At 37.0% G+C, this 13,610-nt stretch overlaps 1 protein-coding gene across 4 annotated transcripts in view; it reads left to right on the forward strand.

Annotated features, from left to right (window-relative positions):
- The window catches only part of arhgef12a (Rho guanine nucleotide exchange factor (GEF) 12a), a 72,738-nt gene that overhangs the window by 11,589 nt on the left and 47,539 nt on the right, over positions 1–13,610 (forward strand). For all 4 annotated transcript variants that reach the window (XM_053507269.1, XM_053507267.1, XM_053507268.1 and 1 more), the window contains exon 2: positions 11,973–11,993. In XM_053507269.1, coding sequence (XP_053363244.1) covers positions 11,973–11,993 — 21 coding nt within the window. The remainder of the gene's footprint in view (positions 1–11,972; positions 11,994–13,610) is intronic.

Below are 13,610 nucleotides of genomic sequence, written 5' to 3' on the forward strand. Positions count from 1 at the left end.
AGGAAAGTAATTTTTAATAATATACTTTAAAAAAGCAGCAATAAATAGCAGTTTATCGTTTCCACAAGGCTGAGCTTTTATTTTTCTAAATAATTTTTCTTTTTGCTCTATCAAAAGTAATCTCGGTGACTTTAACCATGGGGGATCTCCTGTGTATTCCTGGGACAGTATCTAGGGTGGCACTTTCAGGGTGCCGACCTATAGAGGAAGTCGATAGTACATCAAATAAGCACTCTTTATAATTGTGGTGAACAGAAAAGCATCTTAAAATAACATTAATAGATTTACAACCAAAGAGAGTAATCCCAATCCAGACAGTTAAAGACAGAAAAAGACAAGGTGAATTTGTTTTTCTTCTAATTTTCAGCTCTCTATTAGAGTCTCTGCACATGACAGTCTCAGATTCCTGTTCTTGCCTCACAGGACTGGCACCCGATGCATGCTGAAATGCTTTTCTGCTGACCACAGTTAACTGTTAAGAGCGATTATTACATTTTCTGTTACAGCTCAAACCAATCTGGCCCTTTTCCTCTAACATCTCTTATCAACAAAGTGTTTCTGTCTATAAACAGTTCAGTACAGAACATTCAGTTCAGTGTGTGTTGAGATCCGAGACAATATAATCTAGTTTCAACCACACACATTACAAGTTTTGTGGTCTGGTGGTTCTTCCACTCAAACCTTATAAGAGCTGAAAGTGTAGAAAGTGATGCTAGACAAGATGTGGTGTGCTTTCTCTTTTGCAGTTGTGTGTGGATCTGAAATGTAAAACCCAGTTTTCTCTTTGTTTCCATAACAGAGTTGCAACTTAGCAACTTGATAAGCATATGTTCAGAAATGCTGCCTTGTAGGAATAGGTGTAGTGCTGCCGCAGTGCAACAGTTCGACTGTTTGAGGAGAAAGAATATTTTGGTCAAAAGTCATAAACATTTTTTGCAAGAGCTCGAAGATCTAATCGTCAGTGATTCTTACATACCATACCACCCCTAAAGGACAATGAAGTAGTTCTATTAGGTATCCCGTGTGGTGCTGAGAACCAGACTAAAGGAGGATCTAGTTTTGTATGACCTCGTTAGGAGACAAATCTTACCAGCCTGTTCAAGAACAGGTTTCTACACAAATGGAAAAAGGGAAAAAAAAGCAGGGAGTTGTTGTTTCTTTTATTTTGTGTGTCACACACTGGGGATCCATGAAATCCAGAAATGATCAACAAGGGAATTTTGTATAATAGGTGACCTATAAACTCTATTTTCATGATTAATGTGAACATGAACTGAAGCTCTTGACCTGTGCTTGGGAGAGGTAAAATATTTGAGTATTTAATACTACTACTACTACTACTACTAATAATAATAATAATAATTATTATTATTATTATTATTATTATTATTATTATTGTGGCTTACAGTACAGCTAACGAAAGTAAAAAATCCAGTATCCTTTCTAGTTTAAGTAAATTATATCCATGCAGTATAAACACCATGTATCTCTCAGTTTAGCCACCTTCATTTGGACGACTGCTGACTTGACAGCTGTCTAGACGATGATCATTAACAACCAGAATGTCATTGCTGAAAGGTCTGACTGTTTGCTATACAAGCATATTCATGTAAAGTTGACTGGAAAGGAAGTATCTGGTAGGAAAAGGTGCACAAGGAACAGGGATGACCACAGTCTTAGAAAGATTGCCAAGCAAAGTGGAGTGAGGCTGAGGTCAGTGCGTCAAGAGCCACCACGCTCAGAAGTCTTCAGAAAATGGGCGACAGCTATTGCTTTCCTAGTTATCAAGCCACTCCTGAACCAGAGACAAAGTCTAATGTTTTGAGATACTGGATTGTAAACTTTTAGTAGTTTTAAACTGTAATCGACTGGCACCGGTGTGGGTGGGCCTCAGTAGGGCTCAGACCATCCACTTAAAAACTAGAAAATGCTAACACAAGGTTACTTTTCCAGTGAAATTCTGTCCGTATCAATGTATTTGTGACAGTCAAGATAAGATAAAACTTTTGTTCACCCTTTTTGCAAGATCCCCCCTGCTTTCTTTTGAAAGAGAACCGACTAATTAATTGAACTGCAATAAAATAATTTGTGTTCAATACCAAACCTCATCATCTTCTGATGTAATTATTAAACGTAGCATTACTTTTTCGTATTATTGGTCTACTGGGGTTTGTGGGTTATTGGTTATAGTTCACTGGTTGTATTGTTTGTTTTTCTATGCATAGTTATATATAGTTATTTCAGGCATGTTTTGACTGGTCCAGTAGGTATAGCACTTCATACTGAACATTTAACGCTGTTCTTTTGTAGGCATGTGGGTGGTTTTAGTGGCATTGTGTGGCTGAGATGCTGTCAGGCATCTTTTTTTCTGTTTGCTGTTTTTGGGGATAACAATGCTTTTTGTGTATACTTGCTGTGTATTGTAGAAATGATGTTGACAATCGTAATACGATATTTTTGTCATATCACTTCCCAACTTCTCCTTTTTTTTGGCTTAAAAAAAAACTGAATACAGTGCAGGTTCCCAATCCCACACTAAAATAACTAAGCTTCAGCCAAACTGGCATTTTGATAAAGCTATAATACATAATAATAATTTAAATAATTGGTCAATTATCAATTCTGTCCCCTTTTTGGGCGTTGTGATATCAAATATTTTTTGTTTGTTTGCTTGTTTTTTATTGCTTCAAAAGCACTAATGTGTATTATCGGATTATTCTCAAGCAGCTATATTCCTAACAGGTTTTGTAGTACTAAAATAAAAGTTTTAAACACTACTAAAAGTGTCTAAAAAAACCTTGAAATGCGGTGTAACTTGTTGCTGGCGGTTTAAATGCAGGTTATAAATTTCATGTCACAATGCGCATTGCAGTAATTGCCATGAGTATTCTGCAAATAGCAGGCCCACCAAGGCATCAAGTTTTACAAGACGCACAACTTGGCGTTTTTAGCACATCATACAGCAGCTCATTAAATGAAAGGAAGAACATAATTTAAAATTAAAACTGAATGTATCCTATGACCTCATGACCATTTAGATCACGTCAAAATGTATCTAATTCATTGTAAAGACATGAGCAAGCAACTCAGTATTTCATTGAGAACAAATTGTATTCTGTAAAATGAAACAGAAATAGGCCTATACTAGAGCTTGAGCACTACAGCATTTAGTTTTGGCACAAATAAAAAGTTTTTAGGCCTAATGGATATATAACTAAAAATTCTTATCTGTCATGCATTGGTCAACCTGTTACAAGCACAACAGTCTTGCATTTGGTGTATCAATTTTTAAAATGTTGGAATGTGTTTTTAATTTTGTATTTCCCGTCTGAGAAACGATAGAAAGTTTCCTGCATTCGGCTTAGAATTTAACAATTTGCACAATGCCATTGTTGTGTTGTTGAAGCTTTGATTTCGTGTCTCTTATAAAATAATGCTATTTATTCCGGCCAATTATTTCCACCACACTCCAATCCAAGTACCCATAAACTCAAAAGAAGTCATCACAATACTTGTGAGTATATGTAGTGTTATTTTGTGGACTTTTACAAATTGAAAACGTTTCACGCTTGGACATGTGCCTAAACATTTTTAGTTGACATCGATAAGTGAATGGATTTAGAATAAAAAAATATATATAAAAAAAACCTAACACATTAATTCAGTTGAATTCACCAACCACCGATTGATTACATTGCACATAGCCTAGTGGTAGGTTAGTTATAGTTAATGCCTATACTGTATACAGCCAGCTCTTTTTGGTCATTTGAATCAGTGCTTCCTTTTTATTGTTTCTATTACCTGTTAGGAGAAACTACACTTTAGTTGTGATATTTTGAAACAGTTATTTATTTTATTGTTTACTCCTTCAATTTATCAAGTCAACAGAAAATGCTTCAACTTCCGAGCAGCTTCTTTGCTTAATCAGCTAGTAAATCAACAGAAACAAAACAGGTCACAAGCATCACACCTTTATATGCTTCATTAAATTGCTGCTTAAAGTTTTAAATTTTGCTCGCATTTAGTTTGAAGACACTATCAATTTTATTGACTAGAAGTGACTCAGAAGCAGTGGTTAACTTTTCTAATGTATAGCGTTACTGTATGTGCACAAGGTTGTGGGTAGTCCAAGATCAAGGTTTGTAACCTCTGGGTTAGCACAGAGCATCATCATTGTTTAGCCTTAGGGGTTGTGAGTGGGTTTATTGGAGCAGAAACAGAAAAGTATCTTCAGGCCCTGAACCCCTTAGTGGTGATGTTAGAATGGATCATGCATACAGCCGTACACATCGCTCTTTAGCTGATATAACCGTAACTGACAAATCTGCATTGCCCTAATGTTCTCGTCCTTTTTGTTTTTTCTTCCCACTACCCTGCTCCTTGCTCATGCCATGACTTGCCATACACAAACACACACACACACACACACACACACACACACACAAAACCACAATTTCACCATACTGGCCATTCATGCTAGTTTAACATGTTGATTGTTTTTCAAGCAAGTGTTAGCTTCTGCTGATGCCAGTTGGTGTGTTTAAGATCATAAAGCTTATTGATTGTGTTTCTCATGGTGTTTAAATGACAAGGGCACTATGCATGATGACAATACAGTACAATATTGTATAATATAGCTAACAGGAATGAGATTAGGGATAGACAAGGAATATTTAGGTATCGCACTTTTGTATAATATATTAGTGAGTATGGCTGTAGTTAAGCAGTCTGCAAACAATAAAACAGAAGCAATTAGGCAAAGTAGAAATAAAGTAATAGTAGAAATTAATCAATCGGTAAGGTTGTAGCAGAGCACTGGAGGACTTATATTTAGGTGTTATTAGTAAAAACTGCAATAAATATTTACAGCAATAATACATGTTTTTTGTTACTGTTGCCTTTTTCATATTTTTTCCCCAAGCAATTTGTGACTGTTGCCTGGTATGTAATCCCCAAAGTAGTTTATTAAACACCCTGAGGCTGTTGTTTAATATTAAGCATGCAAAAATGCAGCAAGAAGATATGACATAAATAATAACTTAGAAATATTTTTAAAAATGTATTATTACAAAAAAGATATGATCAGGAACTATAACTAATCCACGATGACAAATCTCATTTCAATCATGATGATGATTTTTCTTTTTAAATGAACTATTTGCCAGCACACTCTGCATAACTGAATACACCTATTTACAAGAAAGCATGTGATACAAATAGTTAATTAGGCAATTATGTATTAAGGCACCTAGATGCAAAATTAAATCAATCAATCAATTGCGGCTGATTATATCATCGTTTTTTCTGTATATTGTATATTGGGGGTGTGTGTGCATGGAGCTCTTCCTGTACCTGGTGGGTTTCCTCCGTTTTCTCCCACAGTGAGAATTTGTGGGCAGCGAAAGATTGACACCCCATCCAGGGTGTACCCTTCTACTACCTCCTAATACTACCATGTATCTGAGAGATTGCTGTTCTACTGTGATAAATCTTTCATGCACAAGAATGATTCTGAATTAGACTGCAAATAAAAAGAATTTTGTTTACTCTTCTGTTGAAGTCAAGCCTTAGTAAACTTGTTACTTTTATACACTTGTATCTTTGCTTCTACCTCATAGAAGTTGTATGTTTTTGTGCAACTTAAACAACCATATTGATATTGTTCCGTGTTTTTAGGTTGATGTAGCTGGTCACCTGTACTGACATAATAATTGCATGTGCTTCCGTGATTAAAAGGTAACTAAAGGTCATAGAACCATCAATGCATGTTTAACTGTTGTTTTGTTAGGTTAATTGCAAAGTTCATAAAGCAGCTTTGTTTTAGTGATGTGCTCTGAAACTTGTTTGACTTGAGTTAGCTTGTCATAATTAAACAATATCACACAAGAGGGAGTGCTGTTGTACTGAATATCAACATGGATCCGATGTGGTCGAAGATATCATAGTGTAGTGGTAGGCTAATTGGTGGAGATTGAGGAACATTTATTCAGTTGTAGATCACCATTCTTTTGTGCACCAACTCATTGGTTTCACACTGACTGCGATTTAAAAACAGATCAGCTATTGATTGGACGGGGCTGTTTTTATGGTGTTAGATTTTCAAAAGTTATGCGCAATAAGGGCCTCCAATTTGAAAGTAAATTAGTCTCAAACCCACTCATTACACATGCTTACACTAGTCTCAAAATACCCCCTGGAACCATTTAGACTCGAAACGCATGTTAGCTCATAACAGCTTGATACGCAGCTTGAGCTCAAGACTTTGGAAGCATTTGAGCTGGAGACCAATGGTGACCATTGTATTTATTCCCATTTTGTACGACCATGGTAGGACCTCTGGTCAAATTATAAGGAATGGACCGCATTTAATTACTCACGTTCCATTCAGTTGTGAAGCTGGTGAATAAAGCTGACCTTTTGCCACTAACGTTTCCTTTTGTAACTCTTTCTCATTACTCTCACTGGCATTAGTTGAGTTTAAACGTGTTGGCACAGAGAATGTGCTCCGGCAAATTTGCTAACACTGGAAAACGGAAACCAATTTGCCTTAAGTGCTGGTTTTCGCTTGCTCATCGATGGAAACTGTCTTTGGACTTACAGCAGCTGTTTTAAAGAGTCTCTTCATTTTCAACAGTGTGATTATGGAACATTGAGGACAGATGAGCTCTGTCTTAGATTCATCAGAAAGTGTGGCTGTAACAGGGTGGTGTGAGGTGAGAGGAAAGTGGTGATGTCATTGGTTTGAAGCCCAGGTCTGCTGACTTAGCCAGAGTGGAAACAGCAGGCAGATATAAATATCATGTGTTCTCACAGTTTGAGACAAGAGTCACTCACTCACTTTCTTTCACTCTGACTTACCCCATCTTCTTCCTTTTATCTGCTTAACTCACAAACAACCCTTATTACTTTAGCTTCTCGTCCCTGCTTCTCGAGACAGAGGAACAGGAGTGGGATGAAGGTTGGACAACATACTGGTGACTTATATTATAGAATTTCAGTTAAAAGTGGAAGTATTTAGTCAAAACAATGCACCATGATTATTTTTGCTTTCTAATCTATAATTTTAATTGTTTTAATTTTAATCACATTGTTTTGCCTGAGAAAAAACTGTCAGTCTGCATTTTTTTGATATGCATCCTAGTCATACTAATCATAGCGAATGTTTTCAATAGTGGTTTCACCTGGCAAGAAACAGACTAACACAATTACATATAGCAGGATGATGTAATCAAATTAGCAAAAACATACAGCATAATTTTCCGAATTAGATGAAGTTTCTACCTCTTAGGGAGACAAAGAAGATGCTTCATTTTATTTAAATGATCTCCATTTTGAGTTTTCGTCTTAAAAATTTTAATTTTACAAGGAATTTCCGTCTTCATACAAAGTATTTTTGGCATATGAATGAAAGAACGAAATGAACCGGACGCCAGCTAAGTTGCATGGACATTGGGGAGCCGTTCAAAATTAGTCTGCATCAGTGAAAATCCAAGCGTAGAGAGTTTAGGCATTTTATTATTTTTTTTTTCTCAGTCAGCTAAAGTCGTCAACCCGTGATACCAACATTGCCTTCAACATGCGTTCAAAAGCTAAGTTGTTTTTTCGCAAACCTTATTATTTTTTTTGGGACGTTCATATAGCAATACAAACTTTTGTCCTAAGAACCCGCTTTAATTCATATGCAGAGGTTTCGCAGTACTAGTATTTGCTTAATCCAGCGTGAAACATTTTTACTTAGTTTACTTTTACATCTTCTAGTCTGGTGACTTATTCATCTTCACACACATGAAAAGGTTTAGTGTAAACCACATTATGTAGTATGAGAAGCATCTCAACAGGAGATGAATTGGCGCTCCACATTGATGGATAAACTTGAATGGATGCTGAATAGGAGTAATTAGGTACACTGTGGCCAAAAGAGGCTACTCCATCAGCAGGGTCAAATTATTGGCCAGCATCAAGCAAAGACAGCAACGAAGAAGATTTGAAATGTCTGGAATTGAATTAAGGAGTTAAGAGTATTTTTTACATGACAAGAACTCAGAGGATACAGACTAAATAGATGTGTAGCCAAACTACGTGTTAGTAAGGCTGATTGGATGAAAAAGGATACAAATTTTAGTCCAGCTTGACTCTATTCCAAAACGGATTGGTGTCTCCGGATAAGAAGGAAAGTGCATAAAGTGATGCACTTATCATGCATAATGCCCACTGTGCAGGCATCTGGAGGCAGTGTTATAATCTGGGTTTGCTTTAGTTGCTCAGGTCTAGGTTTAACAATGTTCGGTGGCAAAAAAAAAAAATTTGGTCAGCTGCCGACCCATTATCCCCAGTAAAGGGGAATTTTAATGTTTCAGCACACCAAGACAATGCCATGCTAAGGCCCTTTTCTGTCCCAACATGACTGTGCTCCAGTGCAAGGACTATAAAGACATGGTTTGAGTTCGGTGTGGAAAAACTTGACTGGCGTGCACAGATCCCTGACCGCAACCCCATCGAGTACTTTTACATTTACATTTGGGCATTTAGCAGACACTCTTATCCAGAGCGACTTACATTTTTATCTCATTACACATCTGAGCAGTTGAGGGTTAAGTGCCGCGCTCAAGGGCCCAACAGTGGCAACTTGGTGGTTGTGGGGTTTGAACCTGGGATCTTCCGAACTGTAGTCCAATGCCTTAACCACTGAGCTACCCCTGGCTTTTGGTCGACACTGTCACAGTATTGGTGACATTGGAAGACATTTAGTTTTTTTTTCAGTTGTTAATGTTTCTTAATTAACCTAGCCAGCTAAGCTACATAATGTGCATTAGTTAGCCCAGCCCTGCATGAGTTGCAAAACCTGCCAAGATTAAAAAAGAAATAATTAACATTAGGGCTGGGCAGTTTATTAAACCTTAATTAAAACTGACATTCAGAACCTTTAATGGACGTAATCTTGCCTGTGTAATTTCTTGTGTAGTCATGTACTGTCACTTTAAAAATATTCCGCCATTGATTTACATATTTACTGTACAAATGTTTTCAGTGAACAATGAGGACAAAAAAACTACTAATCATAGTCAAGATAAAATGTTTATATAATAAAATATATAATATTAATGAACCTTTTCTGTTGTTTTTCAATTCGCGTCACCGATTGATAGTCGACGCGTGCATCCAAGTATATTTGCTGTGAACAGAGCATGACAGTAAAGGAGCGCATGTGATGGTACAGAAGGGCAGCATCCAATAATGTGAGCACTTGTGAATCGTTGGCGAACCTACAACTGTTGAATGGTCTGATTGTCTTATCTTTGCAAAGGCTGTATCGTCACGTGCGCTCCTATACTTTCATGCCGTGGAGGCGGATGCAGGATGGGAGAGAGTATATCACGGGATAAAAGATCGCTGCATGTCTGTGTTAAAACTTGGAGCTAATAATCATAATAATAATAATTATAAAGTACAATAACACCATTATTTTTTCAGCTCTGATTAGAAAACATTGCTCTCTAGCTTTATAAAACTACGTAACAGTTGACAAGAGTTGTACAAGCAGAAAAGTTAAAAGATTTTCCAGTTTAGGACACGTTTAATTTATGTATTCCAACTTTTTTATGATGTAATCGTAGATACTTAAAGACTAATTATGCATGTCAAACTGAGTTCTATATGTAGTGGTTAGGTATATACCTCTTGCAGCATGGTCCGCCTCAGTGATATTTTCCATTACCACACGAGTGGTGGAACTGCCCATTCTCACATTTTACGGTCGTCAAACCACTCCGCCCCTAACTTGTACTAAAGTCCACCCATGTGTTTCCATGAAATTCACAGTCCTGTACTCAGGGCGGGTTTAATGTCCCAGTCTATCGTACCAATGGCATGGTTTTTAGTGCACTGTTTCCGATCCCATATAGTGCTGGTATAAAAATGGTTTGCCAAGCCCCCAGTTGTTCTTAGGTCATTGCCATTTTCCTCTGGAAATGCACCGATTCAATATTTTATAGTTGTAGGTCAGAAACTGTAACAAATAAATACCCCACCTACTGTGAGAATCGTAGTATTGTATAAAGCATATAGTAAGTAAAATTATAAATCTTGCCCAGTTATAGTCAGTCTGTTCTAACCTGTCGTGATACACTGGAAATGAGTGACAGATAAATGATATCGTTATTACCCATGGAGCTTGTTTGTGCTTACTTTTCCATTTCTGCCCTCTAGCCTGCAGGCTTTGGGGGGGGGTTGGGGGGAAACACCATGGAACGTATTACATGCTCACTTATAAACAGCCCATTCAGTGCCTTCTCACTGCTCTCAAAGAGATTTTGTTCAGCCAGAGCTCGCTGCAGACTCGAAAGCTGTCTAAGCGGGCTTACACTGTGTAGCTCAAGTGAATTTGTTTAGTATATTTTACATTTCTTCTGCTTAAAACTTTTGCAAGACAGCACATGGCCTTCAGATGATGGAACATAATTGTACAAATAAAGATGTACTTGATTTAAGCAGTTTCTCTCTATTTTAGGCAGTAACGGTGAAATTAGTGTTTTGGACTGGTACTAACCGTCCCTGCCCTACTGACAGCCCTGTAGTCTTAAAGGTGCAGTTGTCTTTTTTTTTTTTTTTTTTTTTGTATAACATAAAAACATGATTTTAAAAACACACAGTGTGTATGTGAATGAGAAAACCATGTGGTTTGGTGGAATCAGCGCCCATAATTCTCACTCTACCCTATTCTTGGTCTGTTTGAAAAACTTGTCTAATGTGTGTATGGAATAGAATAGACACTTTATTATCATGTTCAAAACTGTTTATCACCCTTATATCCGATTACGTTTAACCGTGGTGACTCAGGTGTCAGGCTCGGGGTTGCTGATCGAAAAGCTGGGGGTTCGTAACTGTATATTAACAAGCCATCCTTTTATGCACTTTGTGTAGAAGTTCTGCAGTTTAACATTGAGGATAGCTATTTATTTACTGCGGAATGGAAACAAGAACCAGTGTACATGATTCTGGAACAATTTGTGCAGGTGTTTTAAAACCTGAAAGCTCTCCCCCTTTCTTATCCATCTCACATAACTTGACTTGACATCGCTATCTTTTTTTATGCAAATTAAAATGGAGTATGTTTGGAATTCATTAATATAAAAAAAATATACGTATATAGGTAACTATGTTTATTAAGGCTGTCACAAAAAAAATGTCTGAAAATGCTTAAAAATGGCACGTTTAGTGGTTTCAGTCAAAAAGGAAAATTTGACAGAAATAAAGGCTGGAATCAAGAAATAAAACAATCTTTCCAGTACGCTGTCAGAATGCCAGTTTTGTGAAATCTGGACTAATAAACCTTTATTTCAAATGCAGCAGCTAATCCTAAAGTCATTTAGCAGGCTTAGTTACCCACACATATAAAGTTATCTGTCAGGATTGCATAATAACACTTATATGCATAGCCTAGTCAGAGAGACTGTTATTTCCTCTAAACCCTTTAAAATGTTGAATGGTATTTACTTTAAAATGGTCCCCGTTACAAAACTCTGGCAAATAGGTAGTGGCATTAAGGTGTACTGATTAAAAAACGTTTATTCATGTAAACGATGCAGTGATTGACATTCTCAGGCCTAAGTGACCTAACACATCATGCATAATTACACAAGTTCTGATCACGTGCTCCTTGTGCTAATCAGTTCCATCCTAACCACCTGTATTTAACTAAATGATTGGCAAAGAGTATGAAAAAAATCATAGTGTTGAGTAAAAGTGGGTAAGAATGATTTCTCTGGATGTTATGTAATTGCGCAAATTGTAAAATATTTTAGTAAATTTTTCTAAACATTTCACATGGCAACAAATGACAAATATGGGTGTCTCTAAAACACGCTGTCCAGTATGTAATAAAATATTTTATAGACAGTGATTGCTTTATGGTTAAAAAAAAAAGGATTGTTTATATGGTTGACTACTCTTTTTTTTTTTTTTTTTCCACACAGGTTTACCAAAAAAGCAGTCAGGTGAGTAAGTCTCTTTTTGCATGTCTGGTTTGGCCAAATTTTCTTTTTTTTATTCATGGTAAAAAGGCTTGGCTGAAGCACAGGAAGGAATGTCAGGCTGTTTAGTGAGCAAGCACCATATAGAGACCCTCAGTTGTCCATCCCGGCTGCCTCTGAGGACAGAGAGCTTTCACAGAGGAGGTTTGATCAGGGTTTAAGAAGCAGGGCAGTGCTTCGGCATGAAACTTTGTTTACCACATATATGCTTTCAGCAGGGGTTCTGCACAGCCTGTTTAAATTTTTTTTTTTTTTTTTTATCACTGTCCTGTCGATTTCCCGACCGATCCCACCTATAGTATAGTATTAAATTAACTCTGAAGAAAGAATGTGATCCAAAATAAATTTTTATGTCCCTGATCCCACTGTAGCATTGAGGAAAAAAACAGTAGATATCATGAATATGTTTAATAGGAAACATAGCAGTATTGCTAAAAAAAAAAAAAAACGGCTTCATTTTGCTAGGGAACATAAAGATTTCATAAAGAGAAACCTCATGCTGACTGCCCATTGTACGAGCCTCTCAAGACGTTGTTATGATCTGACAACCTGTTGCTCAGGTCTAGGCTCAACAACATTATGTGGCAATAAAATGAAGTCAGCTGATGACTTGAATGTCTTGACTGACCAGAGTATCGCATCTATAGAGCTTTGTTTGTTGATGTAATGGTTATTCCAAGACTCTGATTGTAAAAGAGTGGTTCTCGGAGCATGAGAAATTATTTTCACACATAAACTGGTCACTACATTGTGTGCCGTGATCAAGGCTAAATAAAATAGAAGAGTGTGTGACTTGTTTTTGTTTTGGCTGGGCAGTTTGCAATAAAATGAGCTTAGCTTGTTCTGTTTCAAGTACCACCAAATCTATCATTTGATAAATGCATACCCATGGTAAACACGTCTCATTGTGGAAATCTCTCTGTTCAGTGTTCTGCTATATCAATAAACATGGCCTTTTTTAAGCTTCATATTTGTCCGTCCCCTCCAGCCGGCATGAAAATAAAAAAGTGACCGCTCCCACAACACTGATGGACTTAGATTTTCCAGTCAGTCTGGGTTTGGGATCATTTTCCGTAAATTTTCCCCTGAGAAATAAGTTTAAGGCTGGTTTATGCTTAATACTTTTGAGGTGAAGCAAGTTGAGTTGCCTTGTGACAGACAAGAGATGGCAAACAGATTCGCATGTGCACACCTACAGAGCTCTAACAGAACATCAAGCAACCTTCAGCTGAGCACATGGTCAGAGTTCCAAAGGCCAGTGTACTGTAACTATTCAATTTGACTGCAGTCTAGGCACTGCTTTGATAAAGAGTTATAAATAACAAAAATATCTGAAAATTGCTGATCTGCGACGGGATAAAGGAAAAATAAAATAAATAGTTGAGCAAGAAATTCAAACAAATTAGAACTGTCATTTAGTTTTTCATTTTCACCTAATATTCCTTTTGGCCACTAAAACAGTAATGACCTGTGTGTCCTGATACTGTACCTATTTATTGGAAACAGCATTAACTATTTCCCCAATGTAAGCTAAAGTGGCTCTTCTATTGGATCGGACTACACGGGCCAGGGTTCACTCCT

Source organism: Clarias gariepinus, chromosome 11, assembly GCF_024256425.1.
Source record: "Clarias gariepinus isolate MV-2021 ecotype Netherlands chromosome 11, CGAR_prim_01v2, whole genome shotgun sequence".
Lineage (NCBI taxonomy): Eukaryota > Metazoa > Chordata > Actinopteri > Siluriformes > Clariidae > Clarias > Clarias gariepinus.